Here is a 19,029-nt window from a genome sequence, read left to right as displayed (position 1 = left end):
TTATTCATCATTTTATTAGAAGCAAATATTAAAATAAAATGCAATAAATCTATCCCGTAGAGTAATGTTGCAATCCATGAAGTGTGTACTCTAGATTTGGGATATGAGCAGGAGGTTCATGTTGTGGCTTTAATGTTCTGTCTCTCTCACCATTTTGTGTGAAGAAGCACACTGCGGTGACGGTTCAGATCATCGTAAGTCTGGCAGAAATGAAATCGACACATTTCTGGAATTGCTTCTACATCTCCTTGTACCTGCATTAGCTTAAGGAAAAAAGTGCTGCCAAATTTGTGACCTAGGTTAGTTTCTTTGAAAGCCAGGTTCATCGTTTCATCAAGTACCACTGAGATGAGCAAGAGAGGGGCGGTACAGTATAAAAGTTATCTTGATCAATCTTGTTTATACAGCTGCATATTGTGATTAATTTCAGCCACGTATTTCCTTCCATCATCTATTATTTAGAAAAATATCCCAATATCCTTATTGCACTGAACGGAATTAATAGTAAACATGTGTACTTTTGCAACTCACAAAATATTTTCCAAATCCATTGTTTATTGTAACACTGTAGAGCCTTCTGGTCAAGCCACATTCCTGAAGATATACAAATCTGAGTTCTTGTAAATAACATACAACATGAGGATGTTTTCCTGAAGTCAACTGTTTTCTATTTCCAAGGACAACTTGTGGTAACATCAAGGCAGTGGACAGAATGCTTCTTTGCCACCAAAAAGGAATAATAATACATAACGAATTGCAGGTTTTGGGATTTTTTTTAAAATTCATTACCATGTGATTATTTGACAGTGATGGGGGGGGCGCGGTGGTACAGTGGGTTTGGCCGGGTCCTGCTCTCCGGTGGGTCTGGGGTTCGAGTCCTGCTTGGGGTACCTTGCGATGGATTGGCGTCCCATCCTGGGTGTGTCCCCTCCCCCTCCAGCCTTGCGCCCTGTGTTGCCGGGTTCGGCTCCGGCTCGCCGCGGCCCTGCTCGGAACAAGCGGTTTCAGACACCATGCATTTGACAGTGAATTTTCCAAGTAAAGCATTGTGTTTTAAGGTGTGTTTGTGTACTTCTCTTACATTGACTCATTTGTCTGTGTCTTATTATTTTCCTCTTTCCTTCTGCTGCTCCCGTCAGGTTTGTCTCCACCCCTTCTCTCAGGAATGTGAAGGGAACTTCCTTGTACTTCGCCGTGAGCAGAAGTTTGTACTCTCACTGATTCTCGTTTCCTTTTCTCCTTAGTCTAGCTTGTGAGTTCTCTCCTTTCAGCTCTCATTACTTGGAGCCTTCACAGGAACACCTCAGCTAGTTTCTACATTGTCCAGTTGTGGCTACAGCTTGGCACTACGGTAAGCACTTGGTATTTTTTACAGCATTGTTCTACAGTACACTTTCAAAGAAAATAGAGATGATCTGATCAGTATAAAATATTATAAAGTTATACTGTCAGACAGTCGTTTTATTGAAATGTTTCACACAAAGTGATGTTCAGTCCCCTGGAGTTCAAACATGTTCGTTAGTGTAATGATGAAGTAAACGGGACTGAAACGCTAGAAAATGGTACATCCAGTTATTCTCTTACTGCTGTACAACATAACTTTGTGTCTATACTTAATACCTGTATTTAAATACTAGTTAGTATTCGTTTTAGGTTGAAGCTTGCTCACCTGATCATGCTATGGTCTGTGTTTTTTTTTTTTAATTGTACGTAATTTGCATCCCGCGGTGGATTTCAGGAAGCTTTGACTCATCTGTGGCTTTTCTCGCTCTCTTTCTCCATGTTTTCCATGATTCCTCAGAGCCATGCTCTACACGGAACTGCTGCAGCTGTGGAACCAAGCAGTGCAGGCTGTGGATAAGCGGGACTGGGAAGGTGCTCTCTCCAAGCTGAACCAAATAACAGAGCCCACCTCCCGCACGCTCTTTGTTACCGCATCTGCGTACTTGGCCCTCGGCCAGCTGGAGCCTGCCGTCAAGGTGAGGGAAACAGCACCTGGAGAGTAGTGGGAGGAGGCTTCTCGTGTATATGTTCCGTGTCTTTTCTTCATGTCACATTAGAGCGTAAATGCGTTTTTCTGGATTTGTGCTTGTGCTTTCCTTGAATATTTTTATTTGTTTGTTTCAGTTCTGATGTGTTTATCCAAAGTGACTTACAGTATTTGATCCATTTATACAGATGGGTATTTTATTGGCGCAATACTGCCCTGCTTAAGGGTTCCTATAGCAGTAGTTGGGAGTGAGCCCTGCACGGACATGTCCTTTACCGTTCCTTTATCCATTTTTTTTTTCCCCCATTCTGTGCTCTATAATTCTGTTATTGTATTATCATGTGAATTTTTTTTGTTCTGGGTTTCTCTTGAGCATCTAGGCTCTGGATCAGGTCATTGCAAAGGATGAGCGATTAGCTGTGGGCTTCTTTCAGAGAGCTGGGGTTCACACGCTGAATGGCAGGTGAGCAATAGCACACACACACACACACACACACACACACACACACACACACACACACACACACACATTTTCAGAACCGCTTATCCCATACGGGGTCACGGGGAACCGGAGCCTACCTGGCAACACAGGGCGTAAGGCCGGAGGGGGAGGGGACACACCCAGGACGGGACGCCAGTCCGTCGCAAGGCACCCCAAGGGGGACTTGAACCGCAGACCCACCAGACAGCAGGACTGTGGTCCAACCCACTGCGCCACCGCACCCCCGTGAGCAATAGCATTAAAGCCAAATTCAGTATTTTTTATAAAATTGTAATGCAAACTGTGTTAAAAGGAGAATATCATCACAGCCGAGCAGCTAATGTTTTCAGACTGAGTTGTGTTTGACTGTGCTTGAAGGCAGCTGCTCAAACAGATTTGTTGTGTTACATATCATTACTAATTGGATGTGCTCAGCACTGTCCGTCCTTCAACATACTGTGGAGTTAGCAGACATTTGGATGGGAAATTTCCTGTCTAACATATCATTCTAAAATACATTAATTGATTTGTTGTTTTTAATTAGGTTTTTGAAGAGGCTTACTTTCTCCAAACTGGTCGTTCACAAGATGTTCGACTTTTGCATGAGAATGAATCAGTAACATATTTAGGTTGATGAAGATGACTGCATGTTGGATAAGCTAGAAGAAGGATGATGTGGTGATGTCAGTGCTGTTGCCATGAAGGTCTCCCTTTCTGCAGACTGGAGGAAGCATTAAGTGACTGTATCTGGGCCCAGAAGTACATGAGAGACAACAGTGTCATAGACTATAGACAGCTTGGATTGCGCTACAAGCTCTACAGCTGGCAGGTGACTGATTTGAGATATAAACGCCTTGGCTGTCTGCTTAGGGATGTGAGATTGTGACAAGCAAGTGTACCGGCTCCTTATGTTTATCAATGGTCTTTTTCACCATATCAATATTTTCTAGCTTATTTAATTTATTTTCTTGACCAATCTGTTTTTTAAATTTCTTTTGCGGAGCGACAAGGACAGGGATTTTCCTGCCTAGCTTTTAGCTGGCAGAAAAACACACCCAAACAGAAAACTAGCGTGAGCCGTATTAATTAAACTCGCTTCCTTGGTTTTTGCAGCAATTGTATGATGATTCTGATTGTTGGTGATCACTAAGCTGGGTTCTTTAAAAACTTGGCTATAGACATAATGAACAAAAACACTTCATTAACTCTGGGCTATATTAAAATGAAACAAATTTAAAATGATAAGAAATAAAATGCAGTTTCCACATACTTCTACTCAATGGCTGTTATGGACAGATACATCTCATAAACATGAAATGTTGACCTTGTTACTAAGGTTGTTAAAGATGATAGCCTTTGAAAAAATCAAGGTATATCTGTATTATGTAGCTTTTAGCAATTGTGACTTTACAGTGAATTGTGAATTTAGAAATTGAATTACAGAGAGTAATTAAGTAAGACTTGGGTCTAACAACTTCTCAGGAATTAGGAGAAAAAAAAATACTAGTAATAGTACTTTGTACGTACTTTACATGCAGTATAATTTATTTATTATTTATTTGTGTGTGTGTGTGAGGATTGTCATGCTCTGTTCCACATACTGTGAATAACTGGTGACTTCCATTCCATGCAAAAAGAGGAAACTTTAACCTTGAATTTTATTCATTTAACCATTCACTTAACCTTGAATTTGTAACCTTGAAATGTATTTATCACCACAGCTGTAAGAATTTACAGTGATTATACTTATACACAGATGAACTCTGTAAAACATTTTGTTTAGTTTGTCATGTTAATCTGAAAAGCATGATATATATTTGAAAATTTCGTTCCACCAGTTCGTCATTTTGCATGTTTGATAGTGTCTTTGCATTTATTTCTAAATGGTTATGCACACTTAGAGACATTGATTTTTACCTTGCACATGATCTAAATATTCAAATCATAGCCAATATTTGTAAAATGATACACCATGATCTCAACAGACTAATCTGAGACTAATTTCACCCCACAGACAATGGCTTTTTCAAAGTAAAGAACAAAAGACATTCAAAGGTTATACAGTGTTGTAATCAAACAAGAAATTCCTAACATTTCTGAGCCATGATGTGTATCTGTTTTGATAAGACCTGGCTGTGCCAGTTACACATTTTATGTTTGTTTGTGTAACTGAGAGAGCTGGGGTGGAAAAAGAAATGGAAAAACCCAGGAAACTCACAGTATAATGTTCCCTACAAAAGAGGTCACTGTTCTCTGTGTTTTTTGATTGGTCTATCGGTTCCTTGTTGATCACTGAGTCACACACGTTGCAATGTTAAGAAACGTAAGTAAATAAAAGTACGTGTAGAGCAGCGTGTCTTTATGGATAGAGCTCACTGTACAAACTAATAATATGCCAAACCCCTGACTGTCCTTTTTCCCCTGAATGTGGGAAGGTCCTGTACAATGCAGCAGTGGTTCATTGCAGACTGGGTTTGTGGGAAAAAGCTGGCAGCATCCTGGAGAAGGCTTCCAAGGAGAAAGGAGGACGTGCAGGGACAGTGGAGGTTGCCTTGGAAAGTCTTTCTGTAAGTAATTGCGGGAACAGTAAATTATTGCACGACATATAGTGTTTTGCTTCTAACTCCATGGGGTCATCTTTTAAATACTTTTATGAGGACAATTATTAATGTTAGCAGTGGCGAGAAGGCAACCAGTGATGTCATGAGCGAACAGCTATTCACAGTCTACTCTCTGTGTCTCTCACGCATACAGAGGAAGGAGATATTGGACCCTTTGTTGGTCCCCGAGGGAGAGGTGTTTCGACCCAGGAAGCAGGATATAGAACAACTACAGCAGAGAGATTTCCTGGGCAAAGCAAAGGTACTATGACTCACCGACTACTGTACAATGTCTCATACCCATGAAAACTTGAACAACACTGCTTGGTAATGTGTCAGAGTCCAAGTGCCTCTGTGATTATTCTCTCAGGTAATTTCCTCTATGATCCCTAATGATGACTTTGGTGGCTTTGAACCTCTCAGGATGCAGGTAAGTCAGTTCCCTTAACTTATGAGAAACTTGACTTGTGCCACACTGCTTTCTCCATTTGTTCATGGATCACGTTTTTGCAGAAACCTGGATACTATGAACCCAAAGGAGACCCATCTCAGTAAGTATATGCACTGAAGTTGAACTACTTTTTAAATCATGTGTGTGCATTACAAGTTTTATCACTACTATTAGCCCATCTTTATTTCTTATATTGTTTGTGTTCCCTTTTTTTCTTTTTATGGTTTTCTTGTCTGTCTAAAGATGTCTTTTAGGTGAATTAGTGACTCTAAATTGTTCATTGTGTGTGTGTATGTGTGTGTGTGTGTGTGTGTGTGAGTGAATGAGTGTGTGATTGCTCCGCTATGGACTAGCATTCTGTCCATGGTGCACCCAGCCTCACACCCTATATTTCTGGGATTTACTCCAGACCACCGCAATCCTGCACTGGACAATCAGTTACTGACAGTGAAGGAAGGAATTTCTGTAATAAAACCATGGGCGATAATGAGCCGTTTTAAGAACAACATTTCTCTACAATTACACATTGCGTATTTCCTTTTTCACTCTCATTTTGAATTGGTTCACTAAACGGAGTAAGTTTAAAAATGTCTCAGCTGTTTGTTTCTCCTAAATATTCTTGTTGCTGTTCCTGAAAGCTTTGTTCAATTGTTCATTGTTTCTAGCTGATTTCACATAAATTTTAAAATCTAGGATACATTCCATCGCTAGAAACCGCCGAAATATTTCCTTTTTTCTGTGCTGTGATGAAAGTGGACACTAGTACTCCCTTTCCCTTCTTCCACAGGGATTCGTGCTACATGCGACTTCGTAGCCCTTATATGGCCCATGGTCCTGAGGAACTGTCCGTTCCTGGAGGCAGCATCGTCTTCGTCTTTAGTAACGCAAATGCAGAGGGCCTTGTTACTGTCATTTATGATGGACAGGTGAGGAGGGGAACCTTGGGTGTTGATAATGACCAGTGTTTTTTGATCCTGTGACCATCCTCTCTGCAAATACACGTCTGTGATTTTGTCACTAGTATCATTAGCATGGTATCGCTAGAGATTCACTTTCCACACACTTCCTCTGTCTTTCTCTTTCATCCTCTTTTTCTGCAGAAAGGCCTGCTTCCACTCTCTCTGCTGGACCCTGTGGATGTCAACAAGTCCAAAGGCAAAAAGAAGACAAAGGTTCAACTGCTCCTTCTACCTTTTCTCCTCTTCTTCTTCAAGTGTCTTCCCCATGTTTCACCAGATACATCCCCACCACTGTCTGCTCTACTTACATACCTTCTCCTAAGGCCTTAGCCATGCCGTTGTATGGCAGATTGCCTCACGCTAACGGGAGGAGCAGTGTGTCACACTAGTCTGAAGGAGGCGCTCTATTAGTAAGCAGCAGAACAACTATGTATTTCTGCCTCACTCACATTGATTATGAGGGATTCTTACTTTGCTCCGCTGCTGTGGAGCTCCTGGTCAAAGTTGTTCAACTCAATGGTTCTTGCTACATCTTAAAATTTACATGACCTAGATGTAGCAAGTATAGCATGCTCCATAAAACTGGTTTGGACACTGAGCACACTTTGGCCACGTATTGACCATTCCAGTAATCCCAGATAGAATCCATAAAAAAACCACTAGATATTACATATCTGCAAGATATTTGTGAGCTTTTCTTTTTTTATTGGCAAGTTAAAATTCCAAAGTAAATCTCAGTCCCTCTGTACAACATTTGACAGTACAAATAAAATACTGCTGCTGTTTCATAAAGAGAAGTTTTATACATCACATAAAATAGCACATAAAATAAAACTTTAAGCACACACACACACACACACACACACACACACACACACACACACACACACACACACACACACACACACACACACACACACTTTCAGAACCGCTTGTCCCATACAGGGTCACGGGGAACCGGAGCCTACCCGGTAACACAGGGCGTAAGGCCGGAGGGGACACACCCAGGACGGGACGCCAGTCCGTCGCAAGGCACCCCAAGCGGGACTCGAACCGCAGACCCACAGAAGAGCAGGACTCGGTCCAACCCACTGCGCCACCACGCCTCCCTGTCACACACTTGTCCCTTATGGGGTCATGGGGAACCAGAGCCTACCCGGCAACACAGGGCGTAAGGCCGGAGGGGGAAGGGGACACACCCAGGACGGGACGCCAGTCCGTCACAAGGCACCCCAAGCAGGACTCGAACCCCAGACCCACCGGAGAGTAGGACCGCGGTCCAACCGACTGCGCCACCGCACCCCCTTAAAACTTTAAGCAGCTTCTATTAATTAAGACATTTTTCTTTCTTTTTTCTTCAGTTAGGTATGAAATGTAAGGCTGGCCCTTATTTTTATTATTTTTTGGAGAGAATCTGGCTTAATAGTAGTATGGTCTTCCCAAAACTCCATCTGCTAAGCACTGTTGCATCATGATTAATTGGGCCAATGAAACAGGGGTTAATTCACTTTGGAGGACAGAAGTGAGAGGAAAGCTGGCACTGAAATGAGGCCTTCACTTAATTCTAACCCTATCCTTTATTTCATTCCTGATTCCTTGATGAAAGGTATATGGATGGGACAGCTTTTCTCTTTCTGTTACAGAGTGTTCCCAGTGGAATTCCATTGCCACCAGGCCTCAAGCCACCCACTCGCCCACAGACCCAGTCTAGTGTCACTGCACAGCAGCCAGGTACATTCACGCTGGTTTGGGAGTACTGATGGTGATGGCGGCTAAATATGTCTGACAGATGTTCTGTTGTTTGCTTTACAGTGTCTCCACCTGTGTCTTCTCCTCCGACTTATGCCAGCTCTACCTTCCCTTCTCAGCCGCCACCCAAGTACTCAGCCATCGCTGACAGCTCTACTGAACAGGTGAGTAAAAAGTGATGTTGTTACCAATATGCCTTCAGAATTATTTAGTAGAATTTAGAAGACACAGGCATTCATAAACATTGTGTTCATAGTGACATTTTTAGAGCTACTGTCATTGAGCAGATGAATAACGCAGTCCAAGTCCTTCAAAAGAAAAATTTTCAGGTGCATAGCTTTACTATGCTGCATATCTTTACATAGAACTACTTGTGGGTGGTGAGCCCTGACCCACTCAGCCCAGATATCAGGTCGGTTGCGGTTGCATCCACATCCATGGGCTCGTGCTGCACGGCCATGTCGGGTATGCGAGAAGTCGATGGTTGTGGCTCCGAGGACGCCTGAGGCGATTTTGCAACCTCCCGCACCACCTTCCCGCGCACACTGCTCACGCTTTCGCTGAGCCGGTGTCTTGGCTGGTGTCTTTAGAATCCTGGAGGCCTTGGCTTGCTCCCTAAGTGCAGATCATTGGTCGCGATAGTACTTTGCAACGTGTTTGTTGGGCGTCTTTGAAATGTTTCTTTGATGATCCGCCTTCGGGCCCCCTACCTCAGTCTAAATGTAGGTTTTCCTGCCGGCGCGATACGTGTCCGATAGCGCGGCTCTCTAGCGATGAACTGAGGTGCCGATGTCAACGCTATGACATGTGGTTCGAATGCGGTGACATGTAGTGCAACGCTCAGCAACTCCATAACGAGCCAAATGTGGGACATTTTCACAACGTTGCCAGCTTGCTCAGGCTGAAACGGCAGTGGCCGTTCATATGTCGTGTGATGCGGTGTTCCTTCCTCTATCCAACGGCATATGCGCTATCTCTCTGTGTCTTTTCATTTGCGAGCAGTAGCAGCGAGAAAGGGTTGCATTTTTATGTGACGGGTTGCATTTTTACGTGACCGTCAATTCCCAAGTTACCCCCCCACCTAGTGAGGAGAAACACGTAGTTCTACGTCAAAAAGTAGATACAGTATTGATGGTTGAACCTATTTATCTGACTTATGAAACCCCAGACCTGAAGTCATGTGAATACACATTTTCAGAACTGCTCGTCCCATACGGGGTCACGGGGAACCGGAGCCTACCCGGTAACACAGGGCGTAAGGCCAGAGGGGGAGGGGACACACCCAGGACGGGACGCCAGTCCGTCGCAAGGCACCCCAAGTGGGACTCGAACCTCAGACCTACCGGAAAGCAGGACCGTGGTCCAACCCACTGCGCCACCGCAGCCCCCTCTGTCATGTGAATATTGTTTGTATATTAGAGGAGCACCCATGATTTTTTTTTGCAATGACAGTCTCAGAGAAAGATTCCTGCCGAGAATCTGCCACTGCTCTCAGGTGGCCTGCAGAGCTTCGTGGGTCCTGCAGCTTGAATGAAAAAATTATTACACACATAGTTTTCAAAAACTTTTTGCACACATAGTCATCTTCCTAAATTTTATTTAATGTGACTATAGAAATGCTTTAGATAGGAATATTATGTTTGTTATTTTGCTGTCAATGCCATTTTAAATTACTTTGTTTCCTTATATTTTCATTGTTAAAATACTATATTGTGCGTGTGTATATATTTTGTTTTTATGCAATTCAACTTGTAATTGTAAAATTAGTTTTTATTTAACGGTATGAACTTATTGATTTAGCCAATTATAATTGTGTCTTGTGTTATGAACGTTTGGGTTATGAATTTTCAAAAAGTGAACATTTCCCGGTTTATTAATTTAACTGCATTTTGTTCATTTTATTTTCTAAAATTTGTCTGATGCAGAAAGAAATTCACTTACTTTTTTTGCTTGCTACTTTTAGATGGAGGAAAATGCACTCAGAACTGAAACTTTGAACAGAATCTGGTTATGCAGGAGTGATTTTATTCAGCTATTTATTTATGTGTTTAATTATTTTTGCAGCTATACCTCAGACTTTTACAGAAACTACCCAGTTAATAAATAGGGGTACTTGTCTATTATTATGCTGATGTTTCCAGGATAGAGGAACGCTGAGACCCTGCACTGCACATTGAATTTAATTTATTATGACTTTATCTGATGTTCCTTCCTGGATCGGAACCTTGTCATGGCAGAATGGCTTGCGTGATCTAGAGATCTCCAGAGCTATATCGTCGGGAGCAGTATGCTCCTGGTAGGGACTCTCATGGCAACCAGATCTGGAGTGAAGATCCAAATTAATATGATCCGAAAAACCTGTATGGCGAACGTCAATGTTTACCCTGGCCTGAATAGGGTCACAGAGACCCAGGGACCCAGGCCTAGGGTAGTGTTCCTAGGCGAGCGCCTGGTGGCCGGGCAGCCCACATAACCCGGCTGGGCTCAGCCCGAAAAAGCAACATGGGGGGACCATGTGGGCTCACCACCCGCAAGGTCTAGCATGGGGGTCGGGTGCAATGCCTTTCAGGCATTAGGAGGGGGCAGGGTGGTGCACGGGGTCACGGACCCTTGCGGCAGAAACTGGCTCGTGGCACATGGAATATGACCTCACTGGGGGGAGAGGAACTGGAACTGATGCATGAGGTTGAGAGATACCAACATAGTTGGGCTCACCTCCACTCACAGTGTTGGCTCTGGAACCAAACTCCTCGATAGGGTGTGATCTCTCTCCTACTCAGGAGTTGCACTGGGTGAGAGGTGCCAGACAGGTGTGGGGATACTCACAAGCCCCTGGCTGGCTGCCATACAGTTGGAGATTGTCTTGGGGGACGAGAGGGTCGCCTCAGTGCGACTTATGGTTGCAGAAAGGAAAACTCTGACTGTTGTGTGTGCTTATGCACCAAACAGCAGTTCAGAGCATTCGACCTTCTTGGAGAGAGTGGGTGGGATTCTGGACAGGACCCCACCTACAGACTCCATAGTCCTGCTGGGGGACTTCAATGCTCACGTTGGCAATGACTGGGAAATCTGGAGGGGGGTAATTGGAAAGAACACCTTGCCCGATCTAAACCCGAATGGTAAAATGTTATTGGACTTCTGTGCTAGTCATGGTTTGTCCATAATAAACACCATGTTCGAATACAAGGATGCTCATAAGTGTATTTGGTACCATAGCTCCTTGGGCCAAAGATCAATGATTGACTTTGTAGTCGTTTCATCTGACTTGAGGCCACATGTTTTGGACACTCGGGTGAAGAGAGGTGCTGAGCTGTCAACCTATCACCATCTGGTTGTGAGCTGGATCAGATGGCAGGGAAAACTGACGGACAGACCCGGTAGACCCAAACATATAGTGAGGGTGTGCTGGGAACGACTGTCAGAGGATCCTGTCCGGAATGATTTTAACTCCCACCTCCGTGAGAACTTCTCCCATGTCCCAGGGGAGGTAAGGGACATGGAGTCTGAATGGACCCTGTTCAAAATCTCTACTGTGTAAACAGCCAGGCGCAGTTGTGGCCAAAAGCTTGTTGGTGCCAGTCACAGCAGCAACCCAAGAACCTGGTGGTTGATACCGTCAAGCTGAAGAAGGAGGCCTTTAGAGCCTAGTTTGCTCTGGGGACTCCTGATTCTGCAGATGGGTACCAGCAGGCAAAAAAAAGGCAACAGCAACTTTGATTGCAGAAGCAGTATCTAAAGCATGGGAGGAGTTTAGAGAGGCCACGGAAAATGACTTTTAGTCGGCCTCAAAGAGATTCTGGAAAACCATCCAGCAGGAGGGGTCAGAGGAGCTTTGCTCAAGCTGCGCTCAGCAAAGGTGGAGAAACTCTGACCTCAAATGAGGACATTGTCACGAGGTGGAAGGAGCACTTTGAGGAACTCCTAAACCTGAGAGATATGCCTCCCTTACAGGAGTCAGGGCCAGAGGGTTCCGAGGTATCAGAGTCCATTTCTCTGGTGGAGCTCACTGAGGTAGCTGGAAAGCTCCACAGTGGCAAAGCACTGGGGGTGGATAAGAATTTGCCACAGGTGGAGGAGCAGCAGCAGCAGTAATGCGGTCGCTGCACTAGACTGTACTGGTGACAGGGGAGCTGAGCCATAAGCCAAACGTTTCCATTTACCAGTCGGTCTACATCCCTACCCTCACCCATGGTCATGAACTCTGGGTAAGGAGGGAAAGAATAAGATTGCGGATACAGTAAGCGGCTGAAATGAGTTTTGTTCGCAGGGTGGTGGGACTCACTCTCCATAACAGGGTGAGGAGTTCAGCCATCTGGGCAGAAAGAACGCAGAGTAGAGCCGCTACTCTTCGACATTTAGAGGAGCCAGTTGAGTTGGTTCGGGTATCTGGTAAGGATGCCCCCTGGGCACCTCCCTTTGGAGATATACTGGGCATGGCCAACTGGGATGAGACCCTAAGGTTGGCCCAGGACCTGCTGGAGAGATTATATCTCCCAGTTGGCCTGGGAGTACCTGGGGATACCCCGGGTTTGGCTGGAGGAAGTTGCGAAGGACCGGGACGTCTGGGCTTCTCTGCACTCCCTATTGCCACCACAACCCTAGAAGGACAAAGCGGCCAAGAAAATGGATGGATGGATGGATTTATCTGATGTTTTTAAGGAACCTAACCCATGAATAAACTAATGGATTAAGCTGTTTTATTAATATTTTATTGACTCTGATGTAGCGGTCGGATTTAAAACAATTTGAGTTATGAGCAGACTTCTAGTACTGGTTGTATTAGTAAGGTAGAAGAGGTATAAGTGTACTGGGTTTTGGTGTTCTTTGAAGAATAACATGTTATTTTTATGTGCTGGAATTTGTCCTGCTGTTTTATAGGAACTTGGTTCACCGCAGGCCGAGGACGGGGACTCTGTTGTGCTCAAGGTACATTACAGGTACACGGTGTCCCTTCGTGTCCCAATGGAGACTACGTACAGCGCGCTGCAAGAGCAAATTGCACACAAACTGGGGCAGAGTCCCACACACCTTCGCCTCAGGTATACCTATGGCAGGAATCAGTCTTATGAGTGTATTGCAAATACTGGATCACATTCACACCCTGTGTGGACTGTATGCACACACAGACTCTCTCTCTCACAGACGTAGGCTGCATGGGTCACAGGTTCTAAAACCACTGGAGGGGCAGGAAGAGCTTCGCACCCTCCTAGAAGGGGCAGAGATGGGCAGGGCCACACTGTGGTGCCAGGTACAGTAGAGTTTTTCAGTCTGTACTTCACCCTCTGTGTGTTTGTCTCTTTCAGTAAGACTCAGAAGCTGATACATCCCATACTGCAGATAATTTTTCCAGAACTTTTAATGTTAACACATTCATGCTTTTTTTTAACCAATGCTCGAAGGAGTAGCTGCAGTATAAATGTTTTCTGAGTGATGCTGTGATCATGGAAAAGCTGCAGAATTGGCATAAAAGAGTTCAGAAGACATTATGATTAACTGCACTCTGAGTTTGTTCTGTATTTGGTGGCCAGAACTGCAAGTTATCCTCTGAAATGCACCACAATTTTACGTCATCAGGTGTTGGAAAAAGGATAACTCAGTTTTTTGGAATTAAAATGGTCCGTTGGGACTCATCGGCATTTTTTATACTGAACAATTCCAGTGTTAATCACTATGATTTGTATATATTTGGAATAAATGAAATGTTTTAAATTTAAATGCAGCAGCCAAGGGTTTTCTATGAGGTAGACACAACGTGAGGTGGACGGAAAGTTATAAATCAGCAGTCAGAAATTTGGCAGCTTAGCTAAGCAAATGACAAGTCAGGGAGAGGACATACATATCAGCATGCACATGGACAAGGTGGGGACTGCCCATGGCCTGCAGACTGGTGCAGGTGAAGTATGGTTACTCTGGATCTGCATTTGAAAACTTATACCTGAATGAACAGGATACCATATGGTATTCAGAAGTTCTTGCGGTGCCTCTGTTTTTCTTTAGAAAATTGTTTATGTTGTATAAATGCACCGAGAGTAACCTTGAAACAACCCAACCCAAACTCCACTCCTAATTAGAGGTGACGTATCTGATCAAACCTGACAAATAAAGACTTGGACAATGCAGTTTCTTGATGTAGAAGTCGACCATATGGGCTAAATTGCATATTCTAGGACAAAATACACACACACACACACACATTTTCAGAACCGCTTGTCCCATACGGGGTCACGGGGAACCGGAGCCTACCCGGCAACACAGGGCGTAAGGCCGGAGGGGGAAGGGGACACACCCAGGACGGGACGCCAGTCCGTCGCAAGGCACCCTAAGCGGGACTCGAACCCCAGACCCACCGGACAGCAGGACCGTGGTCCAACCCACTGCGCCACCGCACCCCCCTAGGACAAAATAGAAAACATATAAAACGTCTGTCTTCAGGTTATTGTCAGGCTACAAGCTTTGAAACACTCCATGTTTGGCCATGAGAAGTTGAGAAAAGTACAAAACTCTGTTGATGTACTTTTGAGAGAAGTATTTGAATGAACTATCAAAAGAGCCAAGCTGAGTTTAGAAAATGTAATATAATATCAATAGAATTCGGTCCTGTATAATCAAGTAGACTAAGCACAGCAGCATGAATTTAAAATTCTTTCTGGTTTAGGGTTGCTCATAAAAGAAGTTATTTGCAAATGAAGTAAGAGGAAAATGAATTCCTAAGCCACTGGGTGTAAAGGTAAAATGTCGATATTCTGTAGGAAGAACTAAGGTCTATCTCCCCAAATGCTGTAATATTGACAATGAGAGTGGGGAGGACTTCATTAATAGTCTCTTTGCCTCAGGGCTCAAAGTATTCTGTGGGGGAAAACTATATAGAGCACACTAAAGTTTCTTCGGTATATTAACAAAGAATGTTTTTGTCCAATTTATGAGGATTAGTTTGATGCAAAGACATCTCTTATGTCCATTAAACTGAGCCTCGGTTGAGCGCCATTATAAAGCAAAACATGACTCAGCAGAGGAACCTCCAAGACTCTTGGCATTACTGTAAGGAGGCTTTAATAGTTAATTCACACATCCCAATGAAGAAGTCACCTCTTCCAGATTCACTTCGCCCATAAACTCTTAAATTCATTTAAGGTATGGATGCGCATGCACTATAACTTTAAGATCATGCCCGGATCAATCCTTTACACAGCTACTCCTGCAATGCAATGTAAACGTTTATATGCATCTCTAAAAAAGAAAAAAAAATACTAGGAAGGTGATCAGGAATTGTTGATATTCTGATAAAGCTTTATGCAGCTACTCGTGTGATGAGCATTGGTTCATATTGTGAAAAACTAACTGTACTTTAGAATCACACATCTGCAGCTATCTTTCTCCTAATGTAATGCACAAATTGTATTTTCTATGAGATGTATGTCACGTTGGAGAAAAACGTCTGCTAAATGGATAAATGTAAATGTAAGTACTTTATCTTGCTGCCTAAAATGTGTGGCTTTATCTTTTGTTCTTACTTGTAACTAAATTGTGAGGCAAAAAAACTAATGGGAAAATGACCAATATGTATTCAGTTTTTTTGTGGTGTTTACTTGAAGGGAGTTGAACTCAACAGTCTTGTTTTCCATCAGGCAGAGAACCCACTCGCCAGCAGAAGAATCCTGTACCAGACTGTGGCACTGTATGACTACAGTACTCAAGGACCAGAGGACCTGGAGTTCAGTGAAGGAGACACCATTGATATCCTTAGCGAAGGTAAAGGGAGTACTTTTCGATCTGGTCTTCCTACTCTAAACCCATGGTACTGGAGTGTCTGTTTCTCTTTCACTTCTTTGTGAACATGTTCTACAAAGTCTGATATCAATTACAAATAGCCAGAGCTTATTTATTATTTATTTATGACAGTGACAGTTTGATTTGGCTCATTATGTGTGATATTTCTGCACCAGATTCATTGTACTCTTTCAGCTGTCACCTTGTAATCTTAAAGGTCCTGGTTCAAATCCCCCTTCTGCTATTGTACTGTTGATCAAGGTAATTACCCTGAATTAATACCCTAAGAATACACTTCTATAAATTATTGTTGTTGTTGCTTATCTAACCCTATAAGTTGATGAATGCCTTATACACCTAAAACTAACAAGTTGCATTTTAAACCCCAGGAGGTCTGTATTACAGGCATAACACTGATAAACAGCAGTGAAATAATCCTTTGACAAACAAATAATATTTAGTTATGTGGCAATGCAAGTAATGCAGGTTTAGTGAATAAGAAGAGAACAAAGGCACAACAGAACTAGTGTACTTAGGCACAGATGTGACAAGGGTGTGGATGTGTCACCCCAACGTTCAGTCAGGCTTAATTCAATCAATGTGAGGATATCAAATGTCAAGGAAAGATTTGAGCACCTGCAAGAGGCAAGATCATGCACGTATGGTCAGTTTCAGATTCTCGTGCTGCAGTACAATTCTAGTGCTAACGCGTGAACCTGCCAGAGTGAGCCAGTCAAAACAGTCACTCTTTTGTATAAAGCTGAACAGTTTAATCTTAGGAGATTCCCCCGCTGAAACACCTGTGATCAAGGTTCCTACTTATAGAATTGTGTGTCACTTAGAGTAAAAACACGAGCAAAACAGAAAAGTAAAGAAAAAATAGAAACGTGTCTGATGTGGAATGAATGAGTGCAGAGGAAGAGGTCAGAGACTACAAACCAAAAGGACCCTCTGTGTACACTGAAGGATGGAAAATGAGGTAAAGGCCTGATAAGAGAGAGTGTATGTGCCATGAAGGCAGTGGAAATAGAAGAGTCCACAGCACAGCTTGAGAGGATTATGTCCAGATGACTGAGGTTAACATGCACTGGGAAAAAGGTCTTCTTCAGATCAAAAAGGTGTTTGGCATTCACTAAATCATCAGTAGCCATGATAGGGTTTACATTTCTGTTTTCCATCTTTTTTCTCATTTACTGTGTGGTGTGTATTACCTCTGCTGCTATGATCTATCTGATGGGAGGATAAGGAGAACAAACATGAGAATATGTTCACCTTTTCTTCACCCAGTCAATGAAGAATGGCTAGAGGGACACACTGGTGGAAACATTGGCATCTTCCCAAGATGTTTTGTCTACCGGGATTTGGAAGCTGGCGACAACACAGAGGGACAAGAGGCGGAGTGACCTAGGCCAAAAGAAATACACACAGGAATAACACTACACCTATATGATGCTGTTTGCATTTACTGTCTTATCTGCCATTATGATGCCTTAGGTACACTGTTGAATTCTGTTATAGCTACAATTCACCTATAATAACATAAAAATAAATCACTGTTATGACAAATATAGATGAGCTGCTATGGATATCAAACCATCTTTTTTAAATCATTCATTGCACTTGCCATGATTTTACTTCATCTGTGTATGTCTATGTGTGTTGATTTCTTTAGATCTATGTGGTTGTCAGTATGCCTACAGGCATGTATGAATATGTATATATTCCAGTTGCCCTTTACTACCACTGGCTTAATCACTTTTTTCCACTTAATCAAAGGTTTTATTACTCGGTTGTGCACTAATGATTTATGACATTTCTCATACCATTTTTAGTTACCACTATTTTATTTTACTTTTTAGGGATTTATGTTTTACTGTTGATACAAATTTTATGTCATAAACCTGTTACACAGTCATTGTACCTGATATGTCACTGCTTACATCATGATGAAGGCATTCTGCTGAGACATGTCCACACACACATACACATATTGTCTGAGACTGCTTGTCCTGGACGGGATGCCAGTGTCGCAGGACACCCCAAGCAGGACTCGAACCCCAGACCCACCGGAGAGTAGGGCCCTGTCAAACCCGCTGCGCCACTGGACCCCCCCGAGACATGTTCATGTTGTGCAAATTAAAAACTGATTTTAGTAAGTTGGTGCGTGATCTCCCATCTCTTTCCTTAATTTTCTGTATACTCCTGCGTTTTGGACAGCGAAGCATCCTCAAGCACATCTTCTAATAATCTATTTTCTTTATATTTACATTGCACTTTCTTGTATAATTACTGTACATCTGTGTTGTAACTGGGCTGTAGATGTTCTGTCACTCAGAACATATTCATAGTATAAGTGAATGTAGCATAGAGATTGTGTACAGAGATTTGCCTGCAGCTTGAGCAGAGCTTTATGGCACTGCGGGCTGTCGCCTCATTGGACAGCAGAGGGCACAAGAGGCCGACATTGGGCTTTTCTCACTCGTGGTGGAATCCTTGTGCTCAATACTGCTGATGTGTGCTACCACATGCGATCGAAGTTCACACCAGGTTTAGCGGCCTGGTAAAAGTGAAGCGTCTCCTAGCTGGCATTCAGTCGTCACCATCGAAAGTTCACGCGAGAGCATCCGAGACGTCGGTGGCGACACTTCTCTGCTTTAGGGGCACCTCCCGCACATCACAGCGTCTGAATTGCCCTTATCACCTCGACAGGGCTGACCTGGGAGTGTTTCTCTTTATACCTGTGGATTACAGCTGAAATAGTTGAGGTGGTGTGTGACTGGAACACACCTATTGTGCAACGGAGATGTCTGCTTAGAGCCGTAAGCTGAATCCAATAGGGGTGTGTCTGTTGCAGCCCATGGAGGCCGACAAGGGCTCTTCATCAGTGCCGTGGAGGGACGGATGCTACAATTTTAACTATTATGTGATTATGTGACGGAGTATGCATGTTGTTGAGCCCTGGCTAAGAATCTATGAAGAGTGTGGTTTTAAGTGCTGACACAGCTGGTCATATTTAGTGGTTAGAGCTACTG

General features: G+C 43.4%; 1 protein-coding gene across 2 annotated transcripts; it reads left to right on the top strand.

Annotated features, from left to right (window-relative positions):
- Nucleotides 1–1,165: 1,165 nt before the first annotated feature.
- Nucleotides 1,166–18,001, top strand: noxa1 (NADPH oxidase activator 1). 2 transcript variants are annotated; one of them, XM_018759052.2, is made up of 16 exons: nucleotides 1,166–1,351; nucleotides 1,802–1,979; nucleotides 2,371–2,453; nucleotides 3,192–3,300; nucleotides 4,907–5,038; nucleotides 5,226–5,333; nucleotides 5,442–5,501; nucleotides 5,585–5,622; nucleotides 6,310–6,448; nucleotides 6,623–6,694; nucleotides 8,125–8,212; nucleotides 8,294–8,394; nucleotides 13,109–13,269; nucleotides 13,373–13,478; nucleotides 15,856–15,979; nucleotides 17,285–18,001. In XM_018759052.2, exons 2-16 carry the CDS (start codon nucleotides 1,806–1,808, stop codon nucleotides 17,398–17,400), a joined length of 1,611 nt encoding a protein of 536 aa, XP_018614568.1. In that variant the 5' UTR covers nucleotides 1,166–1,351; nucleotides 1,802–1,805; the 3' UTR covers nucleotides 17,401–18,001. The 2 variants fall into 2 exon arrangements, with proteins under 2 accessions (XP_018614568.1, XP_018614569.1); XM_018759053.2 differs by lacking the exons at nucleotides 1,166–1,351; nucleotides 1,802–1,979 and adding an exon at nucleotides 2,053–2,063 and having other exon boundaries at nucleotides 2,364–2,453.
- The last annotated feature ends 1,028 nt before the right edge of the window (nucleotides 18,002–19,029 follow it).

The sequence above is a fragment of the Scleropages formosus genome, chromosome 17, assembly GCF_900964775.1.
Source record: "Scleropages formosus chromosome 17, fSclFor1.1, whole genome shotgun sequence".
NCBI lineage: Eukaryota > Metazoa > Chordata > Actinopteri > Osteoglossiformes > Osteoglossidae > Scleropages > Scleropages formosus.
The sequence above is the reverse complement of the archived record's forward strand: the minus strand, read 5'-3'. Positions and strand labels throughout refer to the sequence as shown.

Bases quoted from the DNA above. Each gene is read 5' to 3' on its own strand.
- noxa1 (XM_018759052.2), top strand. From the start codon at position 1,806: ATGCTCTACACGGAACTGCTGCAGCTGTGGAACCAAGCAGTGCAGGCT. The intron at 6,695-8,124 runs GTTCAACTGCTC...TTTCTGTTACAG, and splicing joins AAGGCAAAAAGAAGACAAAG to AGTGTTCCCAGTGGAATTCC. The intron at 8,395-13,108 runs GTGAGTAAAAAG...GCTGTTTTATAG, and splicing joins CTGACAGCTCTACTGAACAG to GAACTTGGTTCACCGCAGGC.